The 15,070-nt window shown below is 42.2% G+C and overlaps 1 protein-coding gene across 6 annotated transcripts in view; it reads right to left on the reverse strand.

Moving 5' to 3' along the window:
* The window catches only part of TBC1D32 (TBC1 domain family member 32), a 196,633-nt gene that overhangs the window by 64,910 nt on the left and 116,653 nt on the right, over window positions 1-15,070 (reverse strand). For all 6 annotated transcript variants that reach the window (XR_008313100.1, XM_053283712.1, XM_053283702.1 and 3 more), the window contains 3 exons: window positions 8,780-8,902; window positions 7,970-8,078; window positions 7,546-7,639 (listed from right to left, as the gene is read on the reverse strand). Coding sequence is in view for 5 of the 6 variants with exons in the window: in XM_053283712.1 (XP_053139687.1) it covers window positions 7,546-7,639; window positions 7,970-8,078; window positions 8,780-8,902 (326 nt within the window). In the remaining variant the exon portion in view is untranslated. The remainder of the gene's footprint in view (window positions 1-7,545; window positions 7,640-7,969; window positions 8,079-8,779; window positions 8,903-15,070) is intronic.

A 15,070-nucleotide genomic window follows, 5' to 3' on the forward strand; every position in this document is an offset into this window, starting at 1 on the left:
GAGCAGTTGTGTGTAAAGGATTGCAGTTGGTGGTAGTGCTAGTTTTTGGCTTATTGTCTTTTGCTTGTTTGTTGCTTGTTTGCTTTCCTTCTTGTCCTGTCTGGTTATTCTGTAGGGTCCTTGATTTCAGATTTTCTGTGCTGTGTGTGTCAGTGTGCTTTATTTTATTACTGTAGATTTACTGCAATTTTCCTTTCCCCTCTAGCTTGTTTGTTGCAGTCTCCTCTCAATCCCTCCCCACTTCTTATCCCCTCCAAATTCTTAAAGAAAAAAATATTTTTAAAAACCCTTCAGAACTTTTCCTTGTTTTGCTCGTGTCTGTGCTGAGTGTTCTGTGTTGTATGCTGCCACAATTTTTTATTTTTATTCTCCCTAATCACTGATGATGATGATGATGATGATGATGATGATGATGATAATGATGATTTTTACATTTCTTCCTCCAAGGAGCCCAGAGCAGTGTACATAGTTAAGTTTCTCCTCACAACAACCCAATGAAGTAGGTTAGTCTGAGAGAGAAGTGACTGGCCCAGAGTCACCCAGCTAGTATTATGGCTGAATGGGGATTTGAACTCGGGTCTCCCCGGTCCTAGTCCAGCACTCTAACCCTCTTCCCTTCACTTTTTTGTGAAGCAAAGCAGCACACACACCCTCCCTGATTATTATCCATATTTTTGCCTGTTCCTGCGTTACCATTGTTTCAATGCTACAATTTTATATTTGAGTTTTATATTTTATCATTTGAATGTTTATCAGTTACTTAGTGCAGTGCTCATTGTGCTTTGTGCAGCCCAGCCAGCAAAACAGTTTCTTGCTATCATGCGGAAGGCAGTGTCAGGCAGAGGCAGAGCTTGTGGCAGAGGATGGGGCAGCACTGCAGATGTGGCTTCTATGTCCCATCCCCCTCGCCGCACCTAAACTCAGGCGCACCCTGTTCCCTCCCTCTGGCAGGGGAGCAGAGGGATTGGGTGAAGTAGGAGATGTGGCAGGCCCCTCTGGATCTCAAGCCCAGGAAATGCTGCCACCAGTGCCAGTTGAAAAGGCATTTGTCAGCCTATCTCCCCCTAGCAGTTCTGCAGGGGCAGGTGTGGAAGTTGTTGGGGTGGAATTGGGTGACAATGCCTCTTCACCAGCCACCTTGAGTCAGAATAGCCCTTCTAGCCAGTACGGTGATTCTTTCTCCTCAGAGGTGGAGGAGGCACCACACCCGCTGCTCCTTCTGTCCCGCAGGAGTGGCAGGGTCTCCTTGTGGGCAGAAGAGAGACAGCATGGTGTGGGACACTTCTCAGTTATGCCTGAGAGCCCACATTTGCAGGCCAATGGTCAGTCGCAGCAGGCTGGTGGGTCACCTCAACACCATGTCGGGAGAGGGTTGAGTCAAGTCTGTGAGAGGCAGGCCTGCAGATTACAATGCACCTCACTTCCGAAATCTGGATGAGCCAAGGTGGAAAGCATGCGTACCTCTCCCTGATGGCCCACTGGTGGCAATGTGAGGGCACTGGTCCCCCTGCTGCTTCTGGTGCTGACACTGCTGCTGTTGACATATGTCAGGGGGATCGGTAAAGATGGGCCCTCCTTCATGCCAAGGTGTTTGACATCGTCCACACAGCAGCTCTGATTTAGGGAACTTTGAGCCACATGATTAGTAAGTGGTGAGCAGGGACACCATCTAGTCCACAGCTTCATTGTCACCAATCAAGGGGCCAACATGGTGAGGCCTGTGCATGACATCTGATGGTAATTCAGGCCACCGGGTTCAGATCCTCATCTGGCTATGTCATCACTACCCGCAATCTGATCTAGAGCTGCTGAAAGATCATGGGAAATTTCCTTCAGAGTATAAAAGAGGGCTGGCTTCTGTAAGAAAAGCAGCACGAGTTGGGGGTGGAGGAGTCCAATCTGGTCCAAGATGCTGGTACCAGGTAGAACTCCACCTACCTGATGCTCTTGCAGCTCTTTGAGAAGGAACAAGCTGTACATGGAGGCTAGGGTCTCAGAGATTGGGGTTGGCCGACCACTCAGCAGGTAGGAGTGGAATACCATCTTCCAGTTGATGGTGGTCCTCAAACCCTTCTATGAGGCCACCAAGATCCTTAGCCACCAAAAAGCCCTCCTCCGGTTGTTCCTCTCTTCTGTCGTGTCAGATGATAGTGTTTTTGGAAGAGGAAAGTTTTCTCTTAGAACATAAGAACAGCCCTGCTCACTCAGGCCCAAGGCCTATCTAGTCCAGCAACCTGTTTCACACAGTGGCCCACCAGATGCCTCTGAGAAACCCACAGGCAAGAGCATGTACTCTCTCTTGCTGTTGTTGCCCTGCAACTGGTATTTAGAGGCATCTTACCTCTGAGGCTGGAGGTGGCCAGTTAAAGTTTTCAAAGGGTCTTTAAGGGCAACCTCCGCTGCTGCCCCAAGGCTTTGGAATGCGCTCCTTTGTGAAATAAGAGCCCCCCCATCTCTGACAATTTTTTTTAAAAGTCTTTAAAGATGTGTCTGTTCACCCAGGATTTTAACTGATAGTGTTTTGATTGTTTTTAATGTTGTTTTAGAATACTGTTTTAAGAATTCGAAACTGTTGTGTTTTAAATTTCTTGTTTTTGTTTTTAACTAATGTTTTAATGTTGTTTTTATCTTGTTGTAAACCGCCCAGAGATGTATGTTTTGGGCGGTATAAAAATATGTTGAATAAATAAATAAATAAATAACCTCACAAAGCATGTTACAGTAATCCAGTTGATGTAACAACAAGTCATGGTCATATCTAACTGAGACAGAAATTGGTGTAACTGGTGCATCAGCTGAAAATGAGCAAAGGTTGCCCTTCACTGGGTCGTGACAAACTCCTGAGCATCCAGATGTACAGCCTGGTCCAGAAAAACTCCTAGGCTGTAAAGCTGCCCCTTCAAGGATGTGCAACCCTATTGAGAACTGGTTGACAGACCATCATCAAATCAGCACTGGTTCTGAGCAGGAGAGCCTTAATCTTGCCTGGATTTGATTTTAGTTTGACAACCAACACCACCGTTCACCCCCTCCAAACACCGCTTTAGAATGTCAGGCATTTAGACAATTGAGGAATTATACAATGTGAACCACTTCTCCAGTTGGGAATTGCACAGATATATAAAGCTGAGTGTATCTGCAGATTGGTGACACCCAACAAGATGCAAGCAGGTGACTAAATTGGGTAGGTTTGGGCTTAACTTGTAATCACAGTTAGTTTTATTGTCTGAACCTGTGTCACTTCACTAAACACAATTTATTTTCAGGCACTCTAATAAAGATCTATACCCAAGGTTTGTAGTTGGCTTGTCAACATACTTTAAGCATTACTTTATTTTAAGGATTTTTTGAAGTGTTTAGATTATTTGGTGACTTCATTACACACTTTCATTTCTTCTGTTCATTTGTCCCCAATTCTTTGCAGGTGGGGAATTAGTGGCACCCCATGTGCCAACTACCCCACAAGCCACTGGGTACTCAGTTTATATTTTAGGCATTTTTGAGGCGTTTAGACTCTTTGGTGTGTAATTAATCCTCATAGGGATTCATTATGAGGAAAGGTTATTAGACACCGAAAGTCTAAACACTTGAAAAAAGTCCTAGAACATAAAATGAGTAGTACCCCACTGCTTCGCGGGTGGGAGGGAGGTGTAGTTGGCACATGACAGTTGACACTGTCCAAAGACAGTCAAAATGAACAGAAGAAATTAAGGTGTATAATGAATCCTCATAGGGATTCATTGAAGGAAAGTTATTTTATATACCAAAGAATCCAAACATTTGAAAAATAGTGACCACACACTTTGCTCCATAACTCCACTTCTAGAAGGGCTAGAGCTTAGCCTCCCCACCACCACCGCTTTTAAATTGAAAGCTGGGAATTTGGGGAACTTAATAGGAGGAATCTGAATCTCAAATAAATTCAAATTGAATCTGGAATGATTCGATTTGGACCTGGATCTAACCAATGGACCACAGGGGAGATTTATTTTGTCTCCAAATCACCCGAATCGATTCACACATCCCTACTATAGACGGATGTGGTGATGGATAAAACACAAACTGCACCTTTTGCTTGTGAACTGTGCTGAGAGAACTACCATAGCAAGTAGAACTCGTGGTGAGCTTATGCACCCTTACAAAAGCAGGGCCAATAGTTAGGGAGTAGCTGTCTGATGAAGCCTTGCCAGCCATAGGGAAGAGCAAAGCAGCCTGGGACTGCATCCAGGGACTGGAGGCAAAGAAAAGGGGCAGGACACAAAGAACTATGATATAGTGAATCAAAATTAGATAAGGTGGTTGTCCCTGGCACCATTATAGATTTGTTTCATAAAACACAGTTACAATTATTTTTTGTTTTACAAAACGCCTTAATTGACCCTATATAAGCCTCCATGAGGCTTTCAACCAATTTTTTCCTTAATTATAAACACTGGAGTGATAAACTGATTCTTCTTCCCTCATATGGAATACTCTCTTCACTTTTTCTTGTTATACCTTATTAGTTTCCAGTTTTTCACCATATTTGATAAAAGTTGAAAAATTTAAAATGTTATTTAAAAGGTCTGTGTCTTTGCTTCTTAAATGTGGTCCCTTCAAGATACTTGTTATTCTTGTTTCATATCAGCATTTTAACACCCCATTTAATATTCAACTTTCTAAATGAAATCATCACTTGCAAATGCCGTAAGCCCTTTTTATTAAACAGAAAATATGTGGTTCTGTTTGTTTCAGTGCATAAAATGCATTTTAAAATAGTGTTAGGACCTTAATAATTTATACTTAAATTGTTTTCTTATCACTGGAATTCATTTGACCAATCCAGGGTATTTCAAAGCTATACTGCTAGTACAGTTCTTTTAATCTATTCAATACATAAATTCCAAAGCCAAGTAATTACACCAAAAGGCTTCATTCCCCAAAGGTCCTGCCGGCATAAACCCAATTCTGTTCTTTGTCTTATGTTTATTTCATCTATCCAAGCTCAGGGAAAAGCTTTTTATGCTAGTTAGATCATTTGTAGCGGCAGAGAGGATGCTCCAGCACTGGATTTCCTGCATCAAGCAAAGGACTGGACTATATGACCTACAAGCACCTTTCCAATTCTATCATTTTAATACTGATCCAGTCCCACAGTTGCTGTCCTCTCTGGGCACTTGCAGATTAAGTAATTATTCTGGGATGTAGGGAGGTTGGGCTGTTTGGTAAAAGTGGGTACCGTTTACCTCTGTGGCCCAAACTACCCCAAGTCTAGTGAAACAAATCTCACTATGAAGTAAAACAAGATAATTCCAGCCTCATATTCTATCCCATCAAGCTCTAGTAGAAGACCATGATCATTCCACCAATGACAGAGCTAGTCTAGGAGTAGAAGGAATTAACATTTATTAATTGATTACATTTTCACTTGCCATTTCTTCAAGGGGATCAGAGCAGCATCTCCTCTTCCCCCAATTTTATCCTTGCAATAACCATATGAAGTACAGGCCTGAAACAATGGCTGACTTAATGTCACTCAGAGAGTTTAGTGTGAGTGAGATTTGAATCCAGATCTCCCAGATATAAATTTAAATCACATCACCAGGCTGGTTATTAATGTATTCTATGAGGAAAAAATAACCTAGGCATTAAGACAAAGAATAACAATTGTTTCCTGCTATATCTCCTTTTAGCTTATAAATTAGCAGCTATAAGGTATTCTACACTCTGAGTATTCTACTTCCATTTTATGCCTCACTTTCTCAAAAATAAAAGGTGTTGCATTTTGGAAAAACAAAAATAGAAAAATAAATACTTGATTCTCAGAAATGGCAAAAAAGCAATATCAGTTTCACAGTGTACTCAAGAACTGATCAAACACACAGATTCAGCTACAAGCAGGAATTACATATGTGAGAAAGTTTTCTCTAAAATTAGTCTAAATTCAGTTTTATGTTTACCATTAAAAAAATTGTACAAGGCATACCTTGTTATTCACGAGGGTTCTGTTCCTCGCCTAAGACCACGAATAACGAAACCGTGAATAACGAGTAATTGCACCAATGGGAATTGGGGGGGTTAGGTTCAACAAATATATTTAAGCGTGGGGAAAATGGCCCAAAAATGTTTTAAAAGGGCAAAATAAATTATCCTACCGTGCTCTGTGGGCCTCCAGCTATCCAGCAATGCCCCCCAGAAGTTCAAATTCTTCCATTTTTCTGCGATTTTTGGCGGGGAAAAAAGTTTTTTTAAACTAAATGAGCCACGAAATGGCTCCCTTGTACAAAATGATGGTCAGAAATGACCTCCAAGGTAATTTCTGGCCGTCTCCAAACCGTGCATATGTGAAATTAATCCCTTTTTGTTGGGGTTTTTTTTCCACGTATGCCAAGGTCGGGTGTCAATTACCTGACCTCAGATATAGGAAACCATGGATAGCGAATCCACATATAGAGAGGTCTGCCTGTAATTTGCTTCCAGACTTTTCTGCAAGTTCATTTTTCATGTATAAGAGCATTTGGGAAATATTAGATTGCTCTTATTATAATTATTTTAAAATACCCTGGTATCTCTCTGTATATTTCTCTTCGGCATACCTGTCGCTAATCCCATGTGTGGCAGATTCCGTGAGAGTTCACGGGCAGCTGCCAGACAGCTACAGGGCGGGTGGGAGGGAAGAAAATGGCAGCAGCGAGATAGCTGGCTTGCCAGCCGGTGGGCAAAAAACCCGGCAGCTAACAGCGATGGCGGTGGCCAGCCGGCTGGTGAGCAGGGGAAGAAGGTGGGCAGGAAGCAAATGGTGGAGGCAGTGAGCGGGGGTGGTGGTGAACTGCGGTGGCAGGCTGGTGGGGAGGCAGTGGTGGAGAACTAGAGGTGCCGATGTTCTGCGCCTGGCCCAGCTAGTTGTATTAAATTCTTGGAATAATAGGAAGGTCATTCTATGATCAAATTAACTCTTGATAGTGTACATAGTTAGTAACCAAATATTAAGCCCAAATGAGTAATGTGTGCACCTTATACACAGAAAGAAAAACATAATAGGTGCCACTATTTATTGTCTGAAGTAGTAACTGAATCCCGATGAGTTTCAATCATATAAGACACTTCATTAGGGAATAAATATAACCTATGAAACTTAGGCTATATTCAGGAAACTTGATTTGTGCACTTAAGCTCCCCCTAAACGCTTGAAATTTGTGCAATGATTATATTGGTTATCTCAGCAATAAATATCTGCAACTGCTGTGCTCTCTTTAAACTTGGGAAACAAAAATTCAAGAGATGAAAAGAATAAAAGAAATCTTATAGTAAGCCAATACAGCCAACTGCAGCTACCAGAGAGATGATCTGTTTATCGCTCACATTTTCCATCACCAGAGTCTTTCAAAAACAATCTTCAGTATGCATGTATGCATGCATAAGAAACAGACTGTTATGCAGAGTCATAAGATCAAGAAAAACATAAAGCCATTCTATTAACAGACACATTAAATCTCAAATGACTGACAATTACCCATTTTGTATTTTTCTTCAATACATCCCCTCCAGTAAAATAATATTTTATACCTTGCCTTGCATCAGTTTTCCTAGGAAATTCAGCAAGGTAACATGTTGGTAAAGGGTGAGATGAAAACATAGGCCAAGGATATGGATCATCACCCTGGGTGAGGAGAAACACAGAGTGATACGTATAACCACTGATTAAAAAAAAGAGCACTAGAAAAAGAAAATGCTATGATATACAACACACATTTTAATGAAGCAATAACACAAATGTTAGATATAAACTAAGCTCAAGAGTAGCAGTATCACACTTTATAACACTAATGCAATTCAAAAAGGGAGAGATTGTAGCTATACAGGAAATGGCAGCTGATAAAGGATTGTGGACTCTAAATACATTCTAAAACATTTTGAATTACTTCTCAAATTGCAGCATCTATTCCCAGAGGCCAGACACAAAGAAAGAAGTCAAATGTATATTTACAACCTTATGAAGAATTCTTGGAGGCAAGATCCGTTCTGTTGGTCCTCCAACAAGATTTATCCTAACAAGAATATGGTTTCTCTCTACTGATAGGCCATCAATTATAAATTCTCTGCAAGAAAACAAAACTGAGTATTTCCTATGGGGTAGTTCAAAGCAACTGTTAGCATGCAACCTGAATTTCATTTTTGAGCAAGTTATCCAACTCCAGGAACTTCATTCATGGGGACAAGGAGTTGGGACAAGTAGCAGAATATACAATTCTTTGCTATACATAATCTGCCCATAATTTTGTTAAGAAGAAATCACATTAGTGAGCTTGCCAGTCATGTGGTTTCTGAGCTAGCAGAGAAACCTACAAAGTAGATATCAAAAGTGGGTACTAGTTGACTAACAACATCTCCAGAAATGTGCCAATGTTAAAAATGTGCTCCCATCACTTTGGACCCACAGGCTCTTTGTTGACCAGCATGGAAATGCAGCAGGGGTATCTCACTTTCCATCATATTATCAGTCCCTTCTTAAATGTTTAAAGTTGCGCATGGCAAAGAAATATAAAAAGGGGCTCTGTTGTTCATAAATGGCAACTGGGGTGTCTCCTCTTTTTTGTAATCTCAAGAAGAAGAAAGCTCTCATGTCAATTTACTTAATTCACTGACAATAATACATTGAACATTAAAGCTCCATGTGTGCAAAAGGGATGCATATGCAGAACGTTCCCTTCTACTGCACAGAATGGGACACATGCAAAAGCTTGGAGACACAGAAGTATAATTAGGGGTGATGGTAATTTTAAGAATCATCACTTCTTACCGAGAACTTCCAGAAGTATCAAGGGTATTCTCTTTTTGAGCATCCAAAAGTACTTTTGATATCTTGTACTGAGATTCTAAAAGTAGGAGTGTATCTAGATCACAGCACAGTACATTTAATAACCTGTAAGATATAGGAGATTGAAATAGCAGAGTATTAGTTCTTGGTGATGCAGAAACTGTTACACAGCAACGAATTTATTTTACAAATGCACTTTACAAAGAATGTGAGGGTAAGTCCCTATCTGAGAGGTTTACAATCAGAAACAGACACAGGGGATGGGGTTGCGGACGGAGGGGGGGGGGAGAAACAGAGGCAGGGATAAACTGAGAAAGAACATGTGATTATTTCAGGTACAATAGAGTATATGATTAGGTTATTGTCCCAACAGCTTCACAGAAAAGGCAGGCTTTGAGGAGATATTTAAGAAGGTGGCATCATAGAAACATTCTAGGAGGTAGTTACATGCACGAGGAGGAAAAAGGGCAGAGATATTTAAAAGGAACAGAAGACTTTCAGGTGGCTGGTGGTGATGGAGCTAGATAGAAAAGATTACAGGCAGGGATGTGTCCTGATATAAGAGTGGAGAGAAAAGCGGGGGCAAGATTATATAGGGTTTTGAAGATCAGGGTCTGAAGGATCTGAGAGTGGGAAATACATAGCTTAAATGTCTCCATGGTTTTTCCAAATATGGTGACAACCAGTCTATTTGCACAGAAAATAAATTAAATGATGATGATGGATGATAGGAATACATAACTGATACCAGGTTTTCCCTGGCAGTAGTTCCTCCCTCGTGCTGCACAAGGGATGTTATGAAGTCTCCCCAAGTTTTAGAGATGATGAGTGGCAGAAGGCAGCCGGCCATCCTGCAAGTATGGAGCTTACCATGCAGCCCAATTAGGTCAGGGTCTCTATCACAAACTAGCATCTTAAATTATTATTATTTTTACTTCATTATGATTTAATTAAAGGCACCTTTTTTGAGCGAACATCTCTAAAATGGCTGTTTTAAGTGATGTTTAACCAGAGGCAAAATATTAGTTACTCTAATTTGCTTTTGAATAAGTGTGTGAAAATCAATCAATAAATTTTTATTGGGACAGAAGCTGCATAAGCAATGCAGGGAAAAGAAAACCACAAAACATTCTCCTACTCCTTTACCTTGGCAGCTTAACTAACCCTACTTAATCCCCAGTTGGTAACTGTTGCAAAAGGGAGATCTATATTCAGAGGACACTACTAAATGGAGCCAATTTTTATTACCAAGTACATTTTGAAGGAAGTGGGTTAAAAAAGATCTGTTGCTAAAATTGTGTACTATAGCTACTAAATTACTGAGTCGTGGTTGTGTATCAGGTTGTATCCATTCTAATAGCCAAAATAACTTGGAAAGGTAAAAACAGATTGCTTACCTGTAACAGATGATATTTGTGGTGATCCATGTTCACTCACAAAATGGGTTCTGTACCGGCACAGTAATCCCTGCGGAAGAATTAGACACTCTTCAGTTCTGCTGAATTGTGTGCATGGCACAAGCGTTCTTTTAGGTGGAGAACACCTTTCTCCTCAGTTTCTGATCGGCTGCTGCAATGAGTGAAGACTGTGGATTGACAGAGTCAGGTAAGTCTCTATTGCTGTGGAAGTATCCTAGCAGCAGAGTAGGCTGAGGTGGGTATTTTGAATGAACATGGATCATCAGAAAGATCACCTGCTTTAGGTAAGCAGCCTGTTTCTCTTTGAGGTGATCCATATTCCCTCACAAAGGGAGCTTACCTGAATGATGGTCGGTGCCAAGATATAATTAGAGCACCTTTAAAGAACCACCCGACCAAAGTTGGCCTCCACTGCTGAGCAGATGTCTACAGCATAATGCTCGATGAAGGGCAGATCTGATGACCATGGAGCAGCTTTGCAGATGTAAAGCATCTGTATGCTGCCTGACATGTGGGCTGATGATATGGCCATAGCCCTAGTTGAGTGAGCTTTAACCTTTGAGGGGAGCTTAAGCCCTTGTTGGTTGTAGCACATGAAGATTAGCTCCACGAGCCAGTGTGACAGTCTTTTGGCTTGATACAAGGTTCTCCTTTTTTCTCTCATAGGAGTGAAAGAGTTTTTTTGGTCTTTCTGAATGGTTCCTCTAGTATAGGAGAGACTCCCGATGTCCAAGGAATGAATGGATTTCTCCAGAGGAGTTGAAGGGTTCAGGAAGAAAATTGGCAACACAATGTCTTGGTTCAGAAGGAAATCCAAGACTATTTTTGGTCAGAAGGATGGATCTGTCTTTAGAATGACTCTGTCTGGATGGAATTTGGTATACTGTAAGGGGAGTCAGCTCAAAGAGCTCTCAGTTCACTGACTCTCCTTGCCAATGTAATGGCAATCAAGATGGCAGTCTTTAGAGATAGAGATTACTTCTCATTCATTCATTCCCTATTCCTGCCCTGGAGAAATAAAGTTTGCACCTCCTGTTTTCCCAAGTTGCAAACAGATCCATTAGTGGGGTTCCCCAGTTCTGGAAAATGTTCCCAAGGACTTGTGGATTCACTTCCCAATCATGTTGCCAGGAAAATATTAAGTCCTGCTTCAAGGGCTATCCACAGCCTTGATGGGAAGGGCAACTGGGTGCATTTGATGGTTTATGCTCCACCTCCACAACTGTAGCGCCAGGTTGCAGAGAGACCAGGAGATTGTCTCCCCTTGGCGGTTGATGTATGCTATCGCAGTCATAGCCAAACCTGTTTGTCTAGCCAAACCTGTACTACTCAATCTTTTATTAGAGGCAGAAATGATTTTCAGGGCATGCAGTACCCGCTCTGAGCTCCTCGGAGGAACAGCGGGATATAAATGTAAGAAATAAATAAATAAACAAATACTGCCAAGAACTCCAGAAAGTTTATGTGGACTGTTTGTTGTGGTGGTGTCAATTTGCCTTGGGCATGAAAACCCATGCAAACCCGTGCCCCAGCCTTCCAGGGAGTCATCTGTTGTCACTGTCAATGATGGGGATGGCTCAAGAGAGGGATTCTATCCCGGTCCACCATTGTATAGCTCATAGCACAGGTTGTGGAAGAGTTAGCCACATGTACTGGCTGTCTAGATTCAGTCTGTAAGCCGACAGAAACCACTTTTGGAGCCGGCATCTTGAGGCTCGTGTGAGACACAGTGGATAAGCAACCAAGATGATCAGAGGCCTAGAGCACCTTTCTTAAGAGGCAAGACTACAACATCAAGGGCTTTTTAGCTTAGAAAAAAGACGACTGCGGGGAGACCTGATAGAGGTCTATAAAATTATGCATGGTTTGGAGAATTTGGAGAGAGAGAAATTCTTTTCCCTCTCACACAACACTTTCCCCCCTCACACAACAGGGGTCACTCCATGAAATTGATTGCCAGGAGGTCTAGGTCCAACAAACGGAAGTACTTTTTCACACAACGCATGATCCACTTGTGGAACTCTCTGCTACGGGATGTGGTGACAGCCAACAGCCTGGATGGCTTTAGGAGGGGTTTGGATAACTTCATGGAGGAGAGATCCATCAATGGCTACTAGTCGGAGGGCTGTGGGCCACCTCCAGTCTCAAAAGGCAGGATGGCTCTGAGAACCAGTTGCAGGGGAGTAATGGCAGGAGAGAGGGCACGCCCTCAACTCCTGCCTGTGGCTTCCAGCAGCATCTGGTGGGCCACTGTGAGAAACAGGATGCTGGACTAGATGGGCCTTGGGCCTGATCCAGCAGGGCTGTTCTTATATTCTATCAGACCTATCAGCCTTTGTTAACTGTTTTAGCCTTTGCACAGTATGAGCTGTTTGCTTTGTGTTTAGCGTAAGGGTGGAGATGAGTTGCACTACTGACACCCTCCTGTCCTCTGGGAAGTAAGTTATCTTCTTCTCTGAGTCCAACACTGCGCCTATGAATCTGATTCTGTGGTTCTAGGATAGGTTTCTTCTAGTTCACCCCAATTCCTAGTTGTGCTAGGAGGTCCAGAATGTATTGAACTGAGAGATTATCTCATATGTGTTCTATGATGTACTGTAACTAACCAGTCATCCAGGAAAGGAAAAATTGATATGCCCTGTGTTCTCAGATGTGCTATGATGGCACTTACAGACTTCCACAACATGGGGCGCTGTTGAGAGTCTGGATGGTACTGGAAGATTCTTAGACCCAGAGTGAATCTTAAATACTTTCTTTGTTCTGGCCATATTCCCATGTGGAAATAGACATCCTTCAAGTCTAAAGTCACATACCATTTTTACTTTTCCAGAAGGGGAAACATTTCTTGTAAGGAAGTCATTCTGAATTTTCTGACTTTTACATATTTGTTCAGGTTGCATAAGTCCATAATGGGACGGAGGCCTCCATCCTGTTTGGGTATCTTGAGTAAAAGCCATCTTTCCAGTTCTTTAAGGGAACAGGTTCTATTGCCCCGTCCTCTAGTAAATAATGCACTTCTTCCACTAAGGTAGGAGTTGAGTGGGTGTACAGAATCCCCGTGATTACAGGGAGGCTTGTAAACTTGATGGCATAGCCTGTCGTTATTATAGACAAACAGGCATCTGATATGATGAGATGCCAAGCGGTGGAAAAGGAGCGAGTTGGATGGGAGAAAGGAGTTGTGCTTGAGATATTTCCTGGCCCCAAGCCTCATTCTGCTTCAACTGGTCTTGGGACTTGGCCCTTTGTTATTGTCTTTGTCTTGGGATATACTGTATTTTGGGGTTATACCTGAAAGACCCTTTAGAGTCTTTCCTCTCTGACTACTTAAATTGGTACTTTTGCCTGCCATAGGACCTATACTTTTGTGAACAGGTTGGTTGCTGTGGGTTTGAAGTGAAAGTCCTCACTGTATAATGGGACTTCATCATCTTCTTCATTTTTTCATCCATTTGCATGCTGAACAGACCATCCCCTTAAAAAGGCATATTTTTGGTTTTATCTTTCATGTCATTTTGAAGGGACAGAGTGTGCAGCCAAGCATGTCTCCAGAGGGATACAGCATCTGAGATGGATCAAAACCAGTCTCTGCTAGGTGTTTCACCAATCTTAAACACTACCTGGTGATATTGGCAGATTTAGTCAGTGCAGTTTTGAACTTTTCATGGAACTCCTCTGGGCCATCTTTTAGGTCTTCTTTCAGATCATCCCATACGGAGTAATGATATTTTGCCATGCAGGCTATGTAGTTAGATATTTTAATGGCTAAGCATCCTGTTGAGTAGAATCTGCAACTAACTTCCCCCCTTCCTTATCCACTGGGGCTGAGTGTGTTTTGCCTGATTACTGCTAACAGCACAATACCACCAGCAAATTTGGTGGAGAGTGCTTCAAGAGGAAGCGGCAGGACTCCTCTTGTATTCTATACAAACTGTCCAGTCTTTTGTAGGTTGATGTAGAGACTCATGGTGGGTCCTAGCACACATCTGCAGAATTGGCAAGGACAGGTAGCATTGCCAGAGATACTTGTTGGGATGCTGAGGAACTGGCTATTTATTAAGTCATACATGGGGTCCTTGACTTCAGGCGTTGGTGCTTTTAATTCCAAGCCTAAAGTTTTTGCCATGTCTGCAATCTGAAGTCTGTACGACATAGTCTCTTTGGTATGCAAGTTAAATGGAGGATATGTTACAGTCTCATCGGGGAAAGGATCAGAAGGGTTCTTCATTTGAATGAAAGTCCCCATTGGAGGTGGAACTGGAGTCGCATTCCCCTTCAGAGTGCTCTTTCTCTCTTTCAGTGATTTTTCTGTGACTAGAGAATAGTGGATTACCTCCAGATCTGTTTAACTCCAGTGAGTGTGAGCTGGAAACATTACTTTCTCCTTTTCAGTGGCAGTGCTTGGAGCCCTTGGTCTCTTGAGAGGAGATTCAGCCAACTGAGTTTTTGGAACTAGTACAGATTCTGAATCCTTATCCCTAATCCAGTCTATGCAGGGAAAAACCTTTGAAGCCAGACGGGGCACTAGCAGTGGAGCTCATTAAAGACTCCAGGTTTCTTGAAAATGTCTTGTGGTATCAGTGAAGCCTCTCTCAATGAAAGGTACCCCTTTTTACTAGCCAGCGAAGAGTCCGGAGAAAAGTCGATTACAATAGGTGACATACCTTGCGGCACACTTGTAATAGAGGTGTCCAGCTTCCTTACCACCAGTGTTGTCAATAATGGTAGTGTAGTCACAATGAATCTTGGGCTGACAGCCATTGATGTCAGGCAGGCAGCTATCAACATAGATGTCAAAGTCAATCATTGTATCAGAAGATATGCAGACGTGATCAGTGTCAGCACTGGCGTAGAA

The sequence above is a fragment of the Hemicordylus capensis genome, chromosome 1 (genome assembly GCF_027244095.1).
Source record: "Hemicordylus capensis ecotype Gifberg chromosome 1, rHemCap1.1.pri, whole genome shotgun sequence".
Lineage (NCBI taxonomy): Eukaryota > Metazoa > Chordata > Lepidosauria > Squamata > Cordylidae > Hemicordylus > Hemicordylus capensis.